The 19099-nt window shown below is 48.2% G+C and overlaps 1 protein-coding gene across 1 annotated transcript in view; it reads right to left on the bottom strand.

The window, feature by feature from the left end:
• SFMBT2 (Scm like with four mbt domains 2) overlaps positions 1-19099 on the bottom strand; it is a 219976-nt gene that overhangs the window by 93525 nt on the left and 107352 nt on the right. Inside the window, exon 7 of the mRNA XM_032881633.1 lies at positions 10623-10720. Within this exon, the coding sequence (XP_032737524.1) occupies positions 10623-10720 (98 nt within the window). The remainder of the gene's footprint in view (positions 1-10622; positions 10721-19099) is intronic.

The raw sequence follows: 19099 nt of genomic DNA, 5'->3' as shown, positions 1-19099 counted from the left end.
CCTCCTGCACTTGCGTGCTCCCTCTCTCAGTAAACGAATTCAAAATATTAAAAAAAAAAAAAAAGTCCAACCTAACTTACAAAGGATCTCTGTGTGTTTTTAGTGGAAAAAAAACAGCCTCTATACAATTTTATTGTGCCCCATTACCAAGTCCCTTGTAGAAGAAACAAGTAGAATCACTTCTTCATTGTTCTGATTAACAGAGAGGGACATGGAAAATCTGAACAAAATAAAAATACGACGTGACAATCACTTTGAAATGTTTCTGTCTCAGAGAGCTCCCCTGGGCCCCTGCCCCACACCCCAACCCAATCACGCTGAGTCCACGCTCGTGTCATCCTGCCTTCCCTGAAACCGCAGTGACTGGCGGGAGTGAGACTAATCAGTGGCCAACAGAAGCCATTTGGGAATGAGAACTCAGGCAGCAGGTAAGGGAAAGCTGACTCTATTCTTAAATTCTTGCTGTGCAGAGCTAACAGCGAGCGCTACCAGGCCGACCACAGGCAGCAGCGTCTGGGCCCCCGCGAGCGTGCCGTGGTTAGCCCCAACTCCGAAGACACAGGCTCTGTGCTGTTTGCAGGTACCTTTATCATCTGACCAAAGTTGCCCTCTTCGGTGTGTCTCTCCCAAGACTGTCTCCAGCGCTCATAATAAACGAGATGGCCCCCATCGTCCTCTTGCCATTACACAATTCACCCCCCATGGGCCATGAACCCGGAGCACACGAGGAACCACCACCAACGAACCCTCCCTCGCGTGTCTACACATCAGGAAGGCCTGACCTTCCCCGCCGTCCAGCACCCCGCAGAGGCTCGTCTTCAAACACCTCTCCAAAATCTTGGACACCACAGAAATGGCTACGGAGGGGCGTCGCACGTGCCAGGCAGAGCCTTCCCACCCAGGTGTGTGGTGAGCCCAGGACGGGTAGGATCCCAGGGGGTGAGCCATCCCTCTGATGCCAAAATGACCCCCCACCCCGTCAAAAACAGCCCTTCTTGAAAAAGAGCATTTGAGTTTAACTTGATGAGACCCTTTAGTTGCTAAATTGTCTGGTATCATACACCGTGCCATGTGGGACATGGAACATCATGCCAAAGAAATGAAGGGTTGGCCCCACACAGGGGGCCCACAGCAAATTTCTGTGAGAATCTAAGTATCCCCCCGAAGGCCAAACTTAGCTGTGAGGGGTTTTTGTTGCTGTTGCTGGATTTAGCCGCGGAATGAGAGGAAAAGAAATCAGTCACCATAGAAACCACATCGCCATCCACCGTCAGGGAACAGCTCCCAGGCCTTCCCACCCCTTCAGCGGCAGCAGATGGAAGAAGAAAGAAGAGCTCTTCTCCCTTTGCCACACTTAATCTTCTCTCTCCGGCCTCTCACCTAGGTCTCCGAACCTCAAACACAGAAGAGCTTCTGTCCGACGGGTTAAATCGACATTCACGCCGACAGGTACATATCTCAAAGCTGAAGGGAGCTGAAGAAATCTCAGGCCGGGGGTCTTCAAGGCAGCAGGAGTGTGCCCGGGTGCTCTTCGCGGGGAGGACGGTACGTGCCTGGAATGTCTCCCTCTCTTAGTCCATTTGCTCATGTTGGAAACACGACTACTAACTGTGGCTGCGGGTGGCACCTTTCTTGGCTCAGCGCTAACCACCAGAGAGAGCGAGCCGCAACAAAGAAATCGTGATAGGCACCACTTGAGATGGGACCAAAGCCACCCAGCTTGTCACGTGGCCATTTCGAGAGCCCTTTATGAACACCTGTGAGGGCGTCCTTTAAGGAAAATCAGTTGTATACACAGAGGCTGGGATCCTTTTAACCCAGGCTTCTGTCAAAGACAACAGACACCAGGAGACCTGGTGTTTTTTCCAAGCACTGGACCAAGGACTCTCTTCTAATCTGCTGTGAGTCCTGATGAAGGAAAAGCAGCAGCTACCACGACCTCAGCTTCCCGGGCCTCCACAGCAGCCACAGATACTGATTGGGAACTGGCAATAAGGGGACGGACTGTGACTGGAGTTTTGGGCGTCCCTCTCCCATGGAAAAACACATCCTGGGTGCCTGGGTGGCTCAGTTGGTTAGGCAACTGCCTTTGGCTCAGGTCATGATCCCGGAGTTCTAGGATCGAGTCCCACATGGGGCTCCCAGCTCCATGGAGAGTCTGCTTCTCCCTCTGACCTTCTCCTCTCTTTCAAATAAATAAAAATCTTTAAAGAAAAAGAAAAAGAAAAACACATCTCTCCTCAGCTTCTGATAAAAACGAAAATAATCCAGAATTATTGGCTGTCACCACCCAAACACATCTCATCTATGCAGTTTTGGTGTGTATCTAAGGAACGTGGATGGGACACTGGGAAAGACAAGCCCTATGGTGGAACAACAGAGACCCAGAAGGCAGAACACAGTCACTCCAGGCCAGCTCCTGGCCAACGAGACAGTGGAGGACATTCCTCGAGCTCCCGGTTATCTACACCGACCTGTTTCATGAGCCAAAGATACAGGACACGCAGCACCTTACAAAGAGATTTTGTAAGGTGAGGTAGGGAGGGCCAGACACTCTGAAAAGAAAACAAGCCCACACACAACCTGGTGAGGTCAGCAAGACACACACATGGACACGGCAACCTCACGAGCAACGGGATCCCACGGACGCGGAGATATCTCCTCGACTCCAATGCATCCCGAATATTCTCCTCGGTGCTCTCAGCAGCTTCCGCTCAGCCACAGACAGACATGAGTCATCTGAGCTGGTCACGGAAACACCAGCTCCTCAGCCCACCCACCACAGCTCACCGCATCACTGCATTATTCCGAGACACTCCCACAGGGTCCGCCCCAAGGACTAACACTTGCGACCTCGGAGTCTCCACTCTTCTGAGTCAATCTCCGTACTGACTTCTTCACTAAAACCATTCAAGAATTTTTACTGAGCACTTACACCATACCAGGCACCGTTCATGGCCCAGAGGACGGAGCTTACGCTCCAGCTAGGGGAAAGAGATCCAAAGCCGAAAAGGCAAATGAGTACAGAATACGTGTGGGGATAGGTGTTACGAGAAGCACGGTCATGGAGGAGGACAGGTGGTGGTGGGGAACGCTGCTGCTTACGGTAAGCAGAGGCCTGAACCCAGTGAGGGAAGAGGCTGGGCAGGCCTTTGGTCATATTCCAGGTGACAGAGCATGACAGCAAAGGCCAGAACAGGGGCAGCTCTGCATTGGAGGGGCAGCGTCTGCCAGAAGCAGGGGTGCCACATGGGAGGGCCTTGGGCAGCAAGCAGATGGGCTGGGAGAGCCCACAGGGAGCAGGACCGTATGGGACCTGGGACAGCACGCCCCAAGCCAGAGCAGATGCCCCTGGAGAGTTATAAGAGAAAGAGTCACAGGATCTGAATTTTGTCTCAAAAGAATCTCACTGACCACGAGAAGCAATGACCAGCAGCCAGGGAGAGAGTTCTGAAACTCACGCAGCAGTCCAGGACAGAGGGACGTCAGCTTGTCCTGGGGGCTGGGCTGATGGACCAAGAGGAGAGTGACTGAACTCGGGGCGGTCTGTGAGCCTGGAGCCACCAGGCTTTGTCGACAGATGGAACAGAGGTGCGCGGAAGAGAAGTAACAGCACAGCAGGCCAGAGACCGCAGCCCTTGCAGACGGCCTGCCTGCAGCGTTAGCCCTGGGCTGCCCCCTGGGAAGAGGCTTGTAAACAGCACTTTACACTGATACAAAGCTCCCCCCACCTACAAGAGTGGCCGCTATGCCAAGATTGTTTGCACAAACAGTAGGATTTAAATTTCCTTCTGAGAGACTAGGACTTGGGCCCATGCTAGGCAGGGGGTGCCTACATGGCCAGCCCCCAATCAAACCCCGGGCCAGGCCTCTGGTGAGCTCCCTTGGCAGACAACCGTGAGCACATGTTGTCACAGAGTTGCCCCTGGACACTCCGGAGAGGACCCTGGGAGGCTTCCGCATCAGTTTCCAGAGTGCATGCCAGGCTGCTCTTCCTTCCGCTAATTTTGCTTTACAGCCTTTTGCTGTCATGGACTAACTATGAGTGTGACCTCTTCTTAGTTCTGGGAGTCCTGGGGCTCACTAACCCTGGGGTTGAGCTGGGGACCTGAGCTCAGAGAAGGCACAGAGAAGAACCAAGCTTCGGGGACGATGCCATGGTTCTGGGCTCAAGTCTGTGTGGCTTACACTTACTGCCACTCTACCACCAATCTCTAGACAGCTTACTTGGAATTTTCAACACACTTGAGATTTTAAACTTTTTTTTCACAATGGAATGGGAAAAAAAGATATTTGAGCAAGTTCACTTCTTTAAGGGATAAAAATGGATAATGGGCTTTAGTGACATTTCCAGTAACATTCTTTCCTTGCAATTACAAGGTGTGGTCACGAATGAAGTCCGATGGGGTACGGGCTTTCTTTCCCTGGGATACACATCAGATTTCCCTTAGGGAAAAATGCTTTATTTCAATTAACTGGCAAACTGGGACTCTGGCTTCTTACTTGTAGATCCTTTTGATGTATGTAGGAGTCATCACTTAAATGTCCACAACTTAGCACTGGCAGATAAACAGGGTTAGAAATGTAGACTATGGCTTATAAGAATTGCAGAGAATGAAAAGGAACTATGATTAGAGAAGGTTTCTGAATGTCTGAATGTTACATTAATTGGAGCTACACATCTTTTCCCATCTCCCTAGACTCCATTTTTTTTTTGAAGATTTTATTTATTAGATCGCCTGGGTGGCTCAGTGGGTTAAAGCCTCTGCCTTCAGCTCAGGTCATGATCTCAGGGTCCTGGGATCGAGCCCCACATTGGGCTCTCTGCTCGGTGGGGAGCTTGCTCCCCCCCACCGCCTGTCTCTCTGCCTACTTGTGATTTCTGTCTGTCAAGTAAACAAATAAAAATCTTTAAAAAAAAGGATTTTATTTATTTATTTGACACAGAGAGAGAGAGAGCACAAGTAAGCAGAGCAGCAGGCAGAGGAAGAGAGAGAAGCAGGCTCTCCCCTAAGCAGGGAGCCTGATGTGGGGCTTGATCCCAGGACCCTGGAATCATGAGCAGAGCCAAAGTCAGCCACTTAACCACCTGAGCCACCCAGGCACCCCTCTAGGCCCCATTTTTAAGATTTAACTGAATTCCCCCAAATCCATGCATCAGATAGTCAGTGCAACTGAAAACTGAAACAGAACAGAAACTGCTGGCTGCTTTCTCCTAGTCTCATCACTTGGACAGTGGGACTTGTCAACAATCAAACGATGGGTTGCAAAGATTGCCTAATGAGTGAAAAAGGAAGCCACAAGACGCCATGCTGATATGCACCATGGTTACCTCTGTAATCTTACCTTTCTTCAGGCATAAACAAGTAGTAATATACGGATTGTCTTAGCAAATCTATCAGGTCCCTTAATAACGAGGCTGGCTTGCAAACAAAAAATTTCTTTTCATTATTTGTTTTCCAATATAATGCATTTTTCTCTTCACTTTCACTTTGTTTGGTACCCATTTCACTAGATTGTCTTCTTTCAAATGAATGGACACTTCTGAAAATCATCTGCATTTTCCAAATTAGGGAAATCAGAATTCCCACTAAACCATGGTACCCAAAAGCCATTCCAAGTGTTCTCTCAAATCAAGGGTAAATCACAGCAGGAATACTAACGACAAGCTTGTTTTTACATCATTACTGTCCATATTCCTGCACGATGAGGAATCCTGCATGTTAATGCTAGCGGACTGTGTTTCTAGACACAGATACACAGATACCAAAGCACATGTTTGAAAACAACCCCAGAGTGAAAAACGCCACAGCTTAATGAGATTCATTCTGTCAAAATACCCACTTTGTCTACTATGTAAAAATAAAAAAAAAAGAACTGCTTTGAAATACTGCTCACCTCCAGCCATTAAACGTGCATATCTGTCTTGCAACAGCTGAACACTGTGGAAATTTCCATAACAACACACATCTAGAAGGATTCGTGGCTGAATGCAAGCATATATACCTTTTACCATAATGAAAATAATAGAAATAAGTTTGCCTGCAGAGAAACAGTGATGATCAAACAGTGATAACAGAGGGGGGGGAGAAAAAAAACCACCTTAGTTCTATTTTTGTACCCTGCAGAATGCTGTTCAAAAACTTCCAAAAATTTGAGAAAAAAAAAAACTTGTTTTTTTATTAACATGAAGCAACTATTAAGACCATCTGAACCTCATCCCGCGCCCCCATGCAATTTCTCTGAGCTTAATTACTCCTGTGTAAGTAGGATAACTCAGTAGAAGGTACTATTATAGTATTTCTTAAATTACTGGACATTCAGGGAATGCGGTTGTACTGAGTTGCATAACGTTCACATCCACTCAGAACCTGGGAATGTGACCTTATTGAGAAACAAGGCCTTTGCAGGTGCAGTGGAGTTAAACTGAGGTCTACTAGCACAAGCACAGGCTGCAGCCTGTGATGGCTGTCCCCATAAGCAGAGGGAAACTGGGACAGGCAAAGAGCAGAGAGAAGGCCACACGGAGGCACAGACTGGAAGTAAGCTGCCACAACCCAAGAGATCCTAAGGACAGTGGGCCACCACCAGAACCAGGACACACTCCCGGGAAGGCCTCTGCCCTGGAGGCTTGGGAGGGAGCACGGCCCTACTGACGGCCCCATTTCCACTTCTAGCCTCCAAAACTATGACCCGGTAAATTCCCATTGCTCTGAGCCACACAGTTTGTGGTTATTTATTACAACAGCCTCAGGATGGTGGTTGTTCTCACGATTCCAAAATTCAGCGTGTAAACGTCCACGCTCTCCGACGCTCCAACGCGTGGTTATGGTTAAGAGAGTGAAACTGCCCACTTCTTTCCCACTGAATTGAAATAAGAGAGAACATTCATCAAAGTCCCTCACGAGCTTTAAGAACACGTACTTTCCAACTCGACCCATTTTTATTTATGACATGCCCATTCCATCCGTCCTGCAAAAACCAGGAAATAGTCAGTATCGACTCTTAGAGCAACTACTGATTATGAACGAAACACTGAGCGCCGGGAGAACTCTCAGCAGCCTGCCCAAAGAACAGTCAGAATTCTAACAGGAAAACCCAAAAGTGAGGGAAGAAGGTCACATTTTGAAAAATGCAGATGAATGACGAGATCTTGTCAACAGCCTTTTACAGAGAGTAGCTGTTCAATAATGTTTAACGAACTAGTAAATTATTAATTAAAACTGTATCGTGGGGGCACCTGGGTGGCTCAGTGGGTTAAGCCTCTGCCTTTGGCTTGAGTCATGATCTCAAGGTTCTGGGATCGAGCCCCACATCGGGCTCTCTGCTCGGCAGGGAGCCTGCTTCCTCCTCTCTCTCTCTCTGCCTGCCTCTCTGCTTACTTGTGATCTCTGTCAAATAAATAAATTTTAAAAAAAAAGCTGTATCGGGATTGTTAGCCTCTCTACCTTTTCTATTGTAGTATTCCCGGTTCTGAACAGTAAGTCTGTATATCCAGTAACCCACAACTATATTAACTCAAAATATTTTACATCAATGAGTTAAATACACCTAAACAAATCACACATTTGACAGGATTTCTGGCTGCTGCTATGGAGTCTGGTTGAATGGATTCAACACTGATCACAAAAGACGCAGTCCTTGCCCTCCTGAAACTTCAGTTAGGCAAGAAGACATGGACAGTCTGGCTAAATCAGCTAAAGAAGAAACACCACCTTAACAAAGAAGTGGCTCTCCAAGGTTGTCTACACTGACCAGCTCTGCTCTTAGCTTTCTAACCCCGCCTAGTACTCAACAGCCATGGGCAAGGATTTTCAGCCTCTAATAAGAACAACAGGAACCAAAGCAACATGGAGGGAACAAGTTATTCAGGGAAAAAAAGAGAAGACTTTCAAAAATCAGTAATTCCAACAAGACAAACTCATGCGTCCCTGTGGTAAGAAGAGGAGGCTGTGAACAGCATTCAGCAAAAACACACCGAAAACACAACCGCACAAATAAGTTGAGAAAACTTCTTGTAGTGGTGCCAACAGACAAGGAAACAAAAAGCAGAACTGAAAGAGAATTTGAAAAAAAAAAAAAAAAAAAGTAAAAAGCCAGTCTAGGAATAGCACGTCTACATACTCACTGATCAAGAAAGTGATGGTGGAAGCCATCATTTAAAAAAAAGAAACATCCCCAAATTAAAGGCATGAGCTACAGACACCGGAGTGGTCAGTACTGTGGAAGAAAACTGATGTCCAACCACGGCCATCCACTGCCAACCCGCAGAACAATGGAGGAAGATGCGAGAGTCCGGAGAAGAGAGGGGAAAATGTGGAGTGATACCTCCAAATTCTTGAGAAAAGTGACAGCGAGCCTAGAATTCTCTACCCAAACCATCAGTGAAGCATGAAGAGAGAACAAAGACAGTCTCACTCGCTCAACATGAGAAGGATCTTGGAGGCTGCCATCTTGAAGATGGCTTCTGCCTTGTACCATCTTCACGACCTGAGGGGAGAACACCAAGGCAAGGCCGACGGAGACTGTGGCCAGTATTTGTCTCATTCTGATCAAATACCAAACAAGGTTCCAGTCCCTGCTCTAGGCCCAGCTGCCTGGAGCCAAGGAGAACACTCCACAGAAGATGGTGCCTACTCGTGGAACAGAGGAAGCTATGAAAGCAGAAAATAGCAGGAACCAACTGGTTCCTACCTGTATTTCTCAGGACGTCCAGTACTTGGAGTTCAGGCTGCAGCTCCGGCAGACAGGTCAACTCTGATAAACCCTAATTCTCTTAAGACCAGCTCATGACTTGGCTGACTCTAGTCAACTGAGGAAAAGCAAAGCCCGCTTATTACCCAAACATCACACAGCTATTTTCCCCTCCAAAGAGCGGGAAAAGGCCTCTTCCTCTTCTTTTTTTTTCTTTTTTAAGATTTTTTTATCCTAAGTCATCTCTACACCCAGTGTGGGGCTCGAACCCACAACCCAGAGACCAATAGTCAGATGTTCCACTGACGGAGCCAGCCAGGCGCCTCAGGAAATGGCCTCTTCTGAAATAACTAGGCTTATACCTGCTTCTTACGTCGTCAAAAGCAAATACACAACACTTTGGAGGACAGACACCGGCCGTAACAGTACAAAGAGAAGTAGGGAGTTGATCCCCACAAAAGTGAGGGTGCGGGGTCCCCTCACAGGGGCAGGAGAGCATGTCAGGGAGGGACACGCTTCTGGGGGCAACTCCCAGGTCTAGACGAGAGGTACAAATTTACGCTTTCATCTGTCACTCGTCGAGCTCCTCACGGAATATCCTTCCAAAGAAAATCTATTTTTTCGAGAGTGAGGGACGTGATCTGGTGTACACACTTCAAATACTATGAAGGCCACCACGGAGAGAGTGGACCCCAACTGTCGGGGTCCCCGGCGGGGGGGGCGGGGGGAGGGACGCACAGACACCATGGAACTGAGTAGGTTATGGAAAACTAAAAGCTGGTTTTATTATTTTTATCTTTTCCAGGGGAGGATGTTATCAGGAAAGCAAGAAAGGTAGGAAAGAAGGAAGGAAGGGATGGAGGGAGGAAGGGAGAGAGGAGGAAAGAAGTATTGATTGGTCAGCCAAAAAAAAAAAAAAATTCCCCAGACCTCGTGTTGTTGCCTGCGATCACTACCCCTAGCCGCCCGTCCCATCTAGGCTGTTCCTCAAATTCAGGAGGGTCAAAATGCTGTAAAAGTCACTTACTTGGTAACTTCAGAACATGATTTTATCCCTAGTTGCAAAAACCATCTTTTTAAGTCCAATTTTGCAAACAAGGACAGTGCAGCTCAAGAAAGTTCACAATTTGCCATGATGGGCTTCAATTCTGAGGGAGGCCTTCGGGGTAACTGGAATTCAGGAAGCCCATGTCTGCACCCAGACCCTAAACTCTTGCTCCCCGTGGCACATCACACCATCGGCATTTCAGTCCCCGTGGGGACATATGGGGTGGAAACAGGCTCCTTCGGGCCTGGAAAGCCTCTTTCCGCCAGCTGACAGCAACCCCGATTGAACGGCCCAAGGACTCGGGGTCCAGGGAGGCAGAGGACATTTCGGGACTCCCTCTGGCCCACAAGGATCATCCCTGCCCACGGCTTCCATCTACACACAAGTGTCAGGCATCATTTTCAAGTATTAAGAACCCAGTGATCTGCTTCAGCTGCGTCCCCCCCTTTCTGTTGGCGCCTCCCCAGGCCTACAGCCCATCACATACTCACCCCAGCCTCCTGGACCATCCAGGAAACCGAACCATCAAGAGGAGCATCATTTTCTATTATTTTTACCAAACCAGTACCCGAAATAGACTTGCTACGTGTCCTGTTCCCTTCGTAAGGGGTGAGGGAGTACAAAGGAGGTGTTTTTATTCTGTAATAACACAACGTGCAGAAAAATGGTGAAGCCACGCATTCGTCAGGATCCTGTGATATGAGGAACTCGTGGACATGACAAAACAGAGCAAATGCACAGAGAGAACATTTTAAACATGTGCAGTGCGAGTGGGCAGGTAGCTGTCCCAACAGCGGGAAACGACGGGCTGCGAGACCCTCTCCACGGGAGATCGGGGAGTGTGGAAAAGAGCACGAGTCGCCACGAGCCGACATCTTACCTTAAATACTTCCATCGGAAGAGGAAACTGGGCGGCATCAGCGAGAGATTTTTCCAGAGCACATTTCCACTCAGATGCCATCTTCAAAGGATAGATTTCTGTATCAACAGCAAACCACATAAGCGTTTAAGGACCAAAATGTTCTGCGGGGATGGTTCTCCCTTGAATTTTATCTTCCGAGTTCTCAGAGTTGCTCGGCACCGTCGGCGACCGCAAGGATTCGCACCCCGCCCCAGGAAAGGCCGCCTGCGGACGGGGTTTTCTGATGGGAAAGAGCAAGTTGAGACTCTGCGATCAGAAATGAGGAAGAAAGTTCATGGGGCCCTTCCGGAAACATGTGCGTGCATTCTGGGGGCTTCCGTCAGTAATTTATTGGCATAAGCCACATCAGCCCCATCTTCAGTCGTCCGCGGCCCCAAACTCCACGCATCACCTGGGAAGCAATATCCCCTGATGAAGAACTTATCAGCGGATAAACTTCTAAGCTAGAAATGACTCTCGTCTGGCATTTTCAGTGATCACGGCCTGTTTCTCACTAAATCTCTGAGCGCTCGTAGGCTAAAAATAGCCCGTGTAAGCCAGAAAATTATTAAAAGGTAAATTAAAATTTACCAACCAGGTTTAATATTTACACTTGAAATGTTGCTAACATGCCACATGTTGTCCATATTTCCCGCCCCGACCTCCACCCGACCCAGGCGGTGGGGTGCAGGGAGAGGGGGGCGGGCAGAGGGATTGAGGGAGGGAGGTTACTCTGGCTGAATGCAAAACGGAAAGAAAAAAAAATTGTGGGGCGCTGTTTCCATTGCCTGCTGCGACTGCAGGGGATTTTATGATCTGATCTCAGCGGATTTAAGACCTTATCAAAATAGGATTTGCAGAAGCACTCACTTGAAGGAGATATGTTTATACCTTCCCTTTATCAACCCAGGCTCTTTCAGACAGACAGTCGGGACATGAATATGAATTTAACCACAGTTAAAAGGCAACATTAAACCTCTGGGGCTATATTTTTAATTTCTTGCATGTCTGCTTTTCAGCACACGGCTGTATATTCTGATGCCCACGGCTTCCGAACTCACCTTGAGCCTGAAGCTCCTATGTTCCAAGCAGTTTAGGGGTGTTTCCAGACCCCCGTAATTATGATACAGAGAGATGCTGCTGGAAGGAGTCAGGTAATCAAGGTGCGGCCCCCTGCCGCCCGTGGCCAGCTATGCAAAGTCCCGTAAAGGGTTATTCATGACAAGGGAGGCTCTACTGCGGATGTCGTCTATGATGCTTTTCATCCTTTTATTTACACTCTTCTACCTCGGGGGAGTTTTTTTCTTTTCCAATTTGGCATTTCTGTATCAGAACAAGCATGGCATGTGACTTCTCTTAGTAGTTTCTGACACATTTGGGGGAACCCAGTGAGGCCCCGGTTAACAGCTGTACAGAAAATGGATGAATGGTCCCTCTGACATCCACAGGGGGCAGGGGTGCCGAGGGAGAAATCGCTGATCACGGGGTCCCACAAAGGAGGGAAAGGGACCTGTTCACAAATTGTCCCAGGAGTATGGGGGGTGGGTTTCAGCTCAGGGTCCCTGGACCAGAATCTCAGTGGAGGACCTGAGGAGGCAAAGCCCTGTCACCCCGAGGGCAGCAGGTCACAAGAGCCTGGGCTCAGGACAGAAACAATGCCCAAGAGCCTAGAGTTCCCAGGTAGGTGAGAACAAATTCACCTTCCCAGGAATCTGGAAGCTGTTCAACGGGGAGTTCAGCCTTGGCGTGGTAGCAAAAGGGGAAGCAAGCCACCAGAAAGGACGACGATTGCCAAGGACAAGACAGGAAAGGTGGGTCAAGGCAGGAGAAGGTGCACAGAGCTGGTGCTGAATTCCCGCGGTCTGGGGGCAGGGGAGCCCCTGAGACAGAGAGGAGGCCAAGAGAAGGGTGGTTCACGAAAACTACACAAGACCAGAGCGAAAGCAAGACCAGCTGGCCAGAGCTGGAGCCGGACTCCCAGAACCGAGCCAGGTGACTCAGTGACATACAGAGCCCCATAGGGACACTCGCTGCCCTTCCTGACACCTGTGTCTACAAGCACCTGGCAGGGCAGGCCTGGGGGTCCTCTGTATCATCCCCGAAAGGCGAGCCCCCATCCTCCAGGTGCCATCTCCCTCCCAGCTAACCAGAAGCTCGGGGCTACAGATGAACACTGCTGTCCCCCCAAAGTCATTAAGTTGAAATCCTAACCCCCAAAGTGATGCTTAGGAGCGGGGGGCTTTGGGAGGTCATGAGCGGGGAGTCCCCATGATAGGATTACTGCCCTTACAAAGGAGAGCACAGAGAGTTCCCTCGCCCCACACCATGTGAAGACACTGCAAGAAGGCGGCCGTGTGCGGCCCAGGAAGGCGGCCGGGCCCTCAGCAGACATCGGATCTGTGGGAGCCCGCATCTCAGATCTCCAGGCTCCACAGCTGCGTGAGGGAGAAATGCCACAGGTCAGAAGCTGCCAGGTCTGTGCTATTGATTCCCTGGAGCAGCCTGAAAAGACCAAGAAGCCCAGGTTCCACAGGATTTGGATCTCTGTCCTACAATCTTAAGATCCTCTGTCTTCTTTCTGGGGCCATAAAGCCCTGATAATGAATACAACCCCACGGCAAGGCCCCCCTCTCCTAGAAGGTGAAAATCAAAAGCAGGTTTTTCAGGACACTCGGGCACCTGCGAAAGCTAAACACCTAACGTTTCCAATAAGCGGAGAACAACATTCCATGTGTGCGTTTCATTAGCCAGAGAGGCGCCTGGTTACACCGGCAAGTTTATGGACAATAAACAGCGCCATTAAAAGAACATAAACCATTTTCTTAAAATGATTGTGTTGTAGGTAATTTAATAGAGTGTATCATGTTGATTTCTGTTTGTGGGCAAGTAATAAGCAATTAAAATCGGCCCCGATCCGTCTTTAACTAGAAGCCTCGGTGAGCGTGGGGTGATCCCCCTCTGAGCAAGCATTTGGAGGGCTCTTGCAAAGGCGAGAGCTGCAGAGAGCAGGAGAGGGGCCTGAGACCACCAGCTCGCAGCCTCAGGCTAAATGAAGCCTGGAGGGGCGATCCCCTTTCTTCATGCACCCTACACCGACCACTCCCTCCTTCTCTCCCCGGTGAGCAAAGGCTGGTCTATGGTTGTTAACAGATGGTGGGAAGGCTGTGAACAGAAATGTTTATGTCTCCCCACAAGTAATATGCTGAAGCTCTAAAGTCCAAAGGGATACTATCTGGAGATGGGGACTTTGGGGGGGCGTGGTAATCAGTGTTAGATGGGATCACAAGGGTGGGGGCCCCATCCTAGGATTAGTGTCCTTATAAAGAGACCCCAGACCTCTCGGTCTCTCTCTCCTCATGTGCACATGAAAGACACCATCCACCAAGTAGGAAGCGGGCCCTCCCCAGAACTCAACCCTAGTGACACCCTTATCTGAGTCTCCCATCCTCCAGAACTATGACAAAATCACCTGTGTCGTCTGAACCCCCTATCGTGGATATTTCTTTACAGCCACCTGCACTAACTGATACAGAATTCATTTCTGGACTGTTTCTTGACTAAGACATAGTTCACAAACTTCCTGACTCCAGGTACTATCTAAAAGAAAAAGAAATAGAAACAGGCAAAGAAAAAGAAAAAGGAAACACTGACATAAAGATTGCAAAGGCAAAAAATAATACACACACACACACACACACACACACACACACATACACACATACATATGGAGAAGCATCTAGAGATGAGAAAAACTCAAAAAGTTTTGTGTCCTTAGTTTCTGCAAAAACATGTAAGACTCTACCTTGCTTTCCAAGCACCCAGAAATATGAAAGCAGGCGGGGTCTCTAAAAAACTCCTGACCTCAACGATCTACTTACATTTCTTAGGAAACCAAATATAACCATGAAACTCTGCTTACAGACTGAAGACCCAGAAAACGCCCATCACTTGCGGAAACTTGGAGCGCTCAGCAGCACAGCAAATGCAGAGTTAGACCCATTTCACAGAGGAGGAAAGGCAAGGGACTGCCCAGGGCTCTGTAGTGAGGAACAGACGTGCAAGGAGAAGCCAACTTGGACCTTGGCTCCAAGTCCCTGTTTTCCCTACTCTGACGGCTTCCTCTAGCTGGAGGCAAAGGTGAACTCTTCTAGAGGAACAAAAATGATCAGGACGTGCACAGGCCACATTCCTGAGCATGGAGTAGGTCCCAGAGCTCTGCTGGGTGCTCACCAGCAGGGCATCTCTGCTTGATCGGACGCTGTCTTCAAAAGCTCCCCCTCCCCACATCAGGCGCAAAGAGGACAGCCCAGCCCTGGCCATGCTGGGGGGTGTCTTCACTCCAGGCCCTCCCCTCCAGGTTGGCTTCCAAAGCCCCATCCATCATTTGGCTCCTGGAAGGTGGACTTGGCTGGTTCCTGCCCTCCCTGCAGACATACCCAACCTTTTGGTCAGTCGATCCATTTGACGACTATTTGCTGAGCACCTACTCTGTGCCATGCACCGGGGAAACCGTAGAGACACAGACCCAGATGTTCAGTGTTCAAGGAGCCACTAAAACCTCCCTGGTGGGAACAGCGCCCGGGGATGGGCCACGCTACATCTAGAAGAACAGCACCCCGAAGATGGGGTACGCGGGGCATGCCATAGGGTCACAGGGGAGGCCAGTGTGCCAGAAAATCCTGCCACGAGTGTAGTTTGCCTTCCGTTTGATGCGGAAGGAAAGGGGCTCCTCCACATGTGCCTGACTTTTAAAGCTAATTTAATTTATGAAAACATCTCCCTTCCTCTTTCCCCGTTCTCTGTGCAACTCGCAATGTCAGGGTGGCGTCCGAGGAGAAGACTCGGGCTGGGAGCTCAGACCAGACGCCAGCGTTCTAGTTGCAGTTCTGCTTTGGTGGGGTGACCTTGAACCACACATCACTTGACCTCAAGGCTTCCGACTCACTAGTGTAAGACAAAAGGGCTGGAACGATGCCTGAAATCATGCCAGTGAGAATTCTGACCTGACGACTTCATCCTGCAGGTACAAGGCAAGATGGCTGGGATAGAACATTCTGCCTGATTCTTGCACCGTGCTGTCTTTCTTGCCTTCATTAAAGTTCCCTCAAGCAAAAAACAAACAAACAAACAAAAGCAAAGAACAAAAACAAGAATCTTCACTCTAGAGAACACACTGCGGGTCCCCAGCGGGGAGGTGGGTGGGGCAGGGGGACACAGGTGACGGGGATGGAGGAGTGCAGCTGTCGTGATGAGCACTGGGTGACGTTTGGAGAGCTGACTCACTGTACTGTACATGTCTTGGTAAAGCCTGGACCACTAAGGACCTCAGCTACTGGCCCCCTTCCCTGATCACCTGACATCTCACCACTGCCTGCTCGCTCAGCATTCGTCATGGAAGCTGGAGTCGACCTACACCACCAGCACCGGCCTGCGCTCCCTGCCACCACCCTGGGAGCCCTGGATGAGAAGCCCTGACCTATGTTCTCCAATCTGGGCCAGAAATGAAAAGGCGCAGTGACCTTAAGCCTCTCTGGTGGATGGCATCAAAGCAGCCCCTTTTTTCTGAGGTTCTAAAAAAGAGCTACTTCCTATTTCCCATTTCTACCTCTCTTGGTACTGAATGGTTGGGAAAGATTGTGCCCTTTAAAAAGTAGGAAGATTAAGTAAACTGCAGGCAGAGCCGTGGTTTGTTTCTGTAATGGTGGCAGTCCATGGGGTCGCCCAGCCCAGCGGGCAGGCAGGCTAGGGGGTCGCAGGGCTTCCTCTCACAGTGCACCAGAAACAGCCGTCCCCTCCACCCCCACACCTCCAAATCTCCCTCTCCCACCACTTAACACCTGGGAGTAAGAACAACATCTAATATCTTTATGCAAGCATGAGATTTTATTCCCACCTATATTTCAGTTGAGGAAGGAGCACTACCATATAAGTTTTAAATGACTCTGGGTCTTGAAATTAATTTACACAAACCCAAAGTAACAAGTATTATAATTATATATAATAATTATGATATATTACTGTCAATAACAGCCCAATTTTGGAAACAGCCTGAGTGTCCACTGACTGATGAATGGATAAAGAAGAGGGTGGGGTGGGTATATGTAATGGAATATTACGCAGCCATCACAAAGGATGAATCTCGCCATTTGCAATGACATGAATGGAGCTAGAGAGTATAATGCTAAGCGAAGTAAGTCAGTCAGAGAAAGGCAAATACCGTGATTTCACTCATGTGGAATTTTAAAAACAGAACAAATAAGCAAAAGGAAAACAAGAGAGAGAAACAGACCAAGAAACGAAGTCTTCATTCTAGAGAACACACTGCTGGTCACCAGTGGAGAGGTGGGTGGGGGATGGGGGAGCACAGGGGATGGGGATGGAGGAGAGCAGCTGTTGTGAGGAGCACCCACCATGGTACGGAAGTGCTGATCCACTGTGGGCTTATCTAACCCTGCATGTCAACTAACCAGGATTTAAATAAAAACTTAAAAAAAAATAACAAAACACACAGGTCATAATCACAGCCCCGTATGTTGTTCTGCTAAATGAGGCAAGAGAATCCAGTTTTCGTCTTGCAACTGCTTCATCTGAAGAACTGAAGGCCACATAGGGAATACCCTTTTGCCTTTTACGTTCCTCTTCCCGTGCAAAACTCCTCTTGCCAACAATTCCAATGTTGGGAAAATGACTTCTTAATGATGAATGCCTTCCAAGTTCTTTAAGGACACCCATGAATTCCCCCATGAAATGGACAATTCATGCCCAAAAAACTACTAAGACAAGTAAACACAATCTATTCTCATCTTATAAAGACATTAAATTATCTGCAAAAGAGAAAGCACTCTCCTATGCAAATATTTCCCAAGTTTCTATGGTGACACTTTCCATTCTTGCTTTTGAGGATGAGTCCCATGACTTCACAGCAAAGGAACACTGAAGAGAACCTAAGAAGCCACTAATAATCCATCGCTTTGCTATAAACGTTCACACCGGCAAATATAGGGATCTCCTAAAATTTATAAAGCAATTAGATACTAAGCTAAGATTTATACACCCGACTTTTCCCACACAAAGTAAATTTCTCCTGCTAGGTTATGAATCCCAAGGCAAATGTGAGCTTAGATCTTTTCTCAACACTGACAGGCCCTTTGTTTGTCATCATAGTCCAAAATTACTCAGGGTATATAAATGGATTTCCTGGCTGCTTCTCAAAATGTTGACAACAATACTACTGATAAAATACCATGTTACGTGTCTATATGTCTGTCAAATTCAACAAATGCAAAATACATGACATACAGAACCAAGATTTTTTTTCTTTTTCAATTAAAGCCGCTGAGTGACAGAAAGGAAAAATGTTAAGTCTTTGGTTTCATGTACTCGAGACAAGCACTGGCAACTAATAGGGGAGGAAAAAAATCTCTGGCAACTTTAACAAAGCATTTGGCTCTTCACTTCCGATATACCTGGTGAAATCCCAGCAATCTCTGGGAGAAATTAATATTTCTACCTTGGCATCTTTAATTCCATAAGGACCCAACTTTTTTATTTTCCCCTGAGGATACCTATCAAAAGGTGGGTAAGGCCAGTATGGGCAGCAGGAGGAATGGGAAGAAATGAGCAAAGGGCCTAGGAATTTGAACTACGGTATATTCCCCTCTCTCCAAGCTAGATGACCCTGGACAAGTAGCTTAATGTCAGTCTCAAATTTTCTCCACTGGAAAAGGAAATATTCACACCACACATGTAGCTTCTTTTTGTAATCAAAACAAACAACACAGCAGATGTAAAATCACCTGGCACATAGTAAACATTCAAGAATGGTTAGTTTGTAAACAAGATTTTGGCCCGGTGGGGTATGTCAGGAAGCAGGATGCATTCTTCTATCCAATGAAGTCTGTGGAAAGTCATTTGACAGGGCATTTGGAGCTAATTAAAATCCATGATGTGCCAGAAAAAAAAGTATGATGATCTTCTGTTTGCTATTTCCAGGTCAGGACAGATTATATAATGATAAGCATTTGGTTGGACAGTCGGATGGATGACTGGCTGGCTTGCTGAATAGCTAGTTAGACAGATGATGGGTAGATGGATGGATGGATAGATGGACGGATGGATGGGTGGGTGGATGATGGATGGATGGGTGGGTGGATGGATGGATAAAGGATGGATGGATGGATGGATGGATGGGTGGGTGGGTGGATGGATGGATGAAGGATGGGTGGGTGGATGGATGAGTGGGTGGATAAAGGATGGATAGGGGGCAAATGGGTGGGAGGCTGGGAGGTTGGAGGGATGGGTAAGTAGATGGATAGGTGGGTAAACAGATGGGTGGTGGATGGGTAGATAGAGGGAAGTATATGGATGAATGGAGACGGATGGACAAATGAATGGAATGAGTGAGTGGGTGGATGACTGGAGGATGTATGGGCAGACAGAGATTTTAGAACCTACTT

Source organism: Lontra canadensis, unplaced genomic scaffold (genome assembly GCF_010015895.1).
Source record: "Lontra canadensis isolate GAN:19392208 unplaced genomic scaffold, GSC_riverotter_1.0 scaffold76, whole genome shotgun sequence".
NCBI lineage: Eukaryota > Metazoa > Chordata > Mammalia > Carnivora > Mustelidae > Lontra > Lontra canadensis.
Note: the sequence above shows the minus strand (reverse complement) of the source record. Positions and strands in the feature narration are given on the sequence as shown.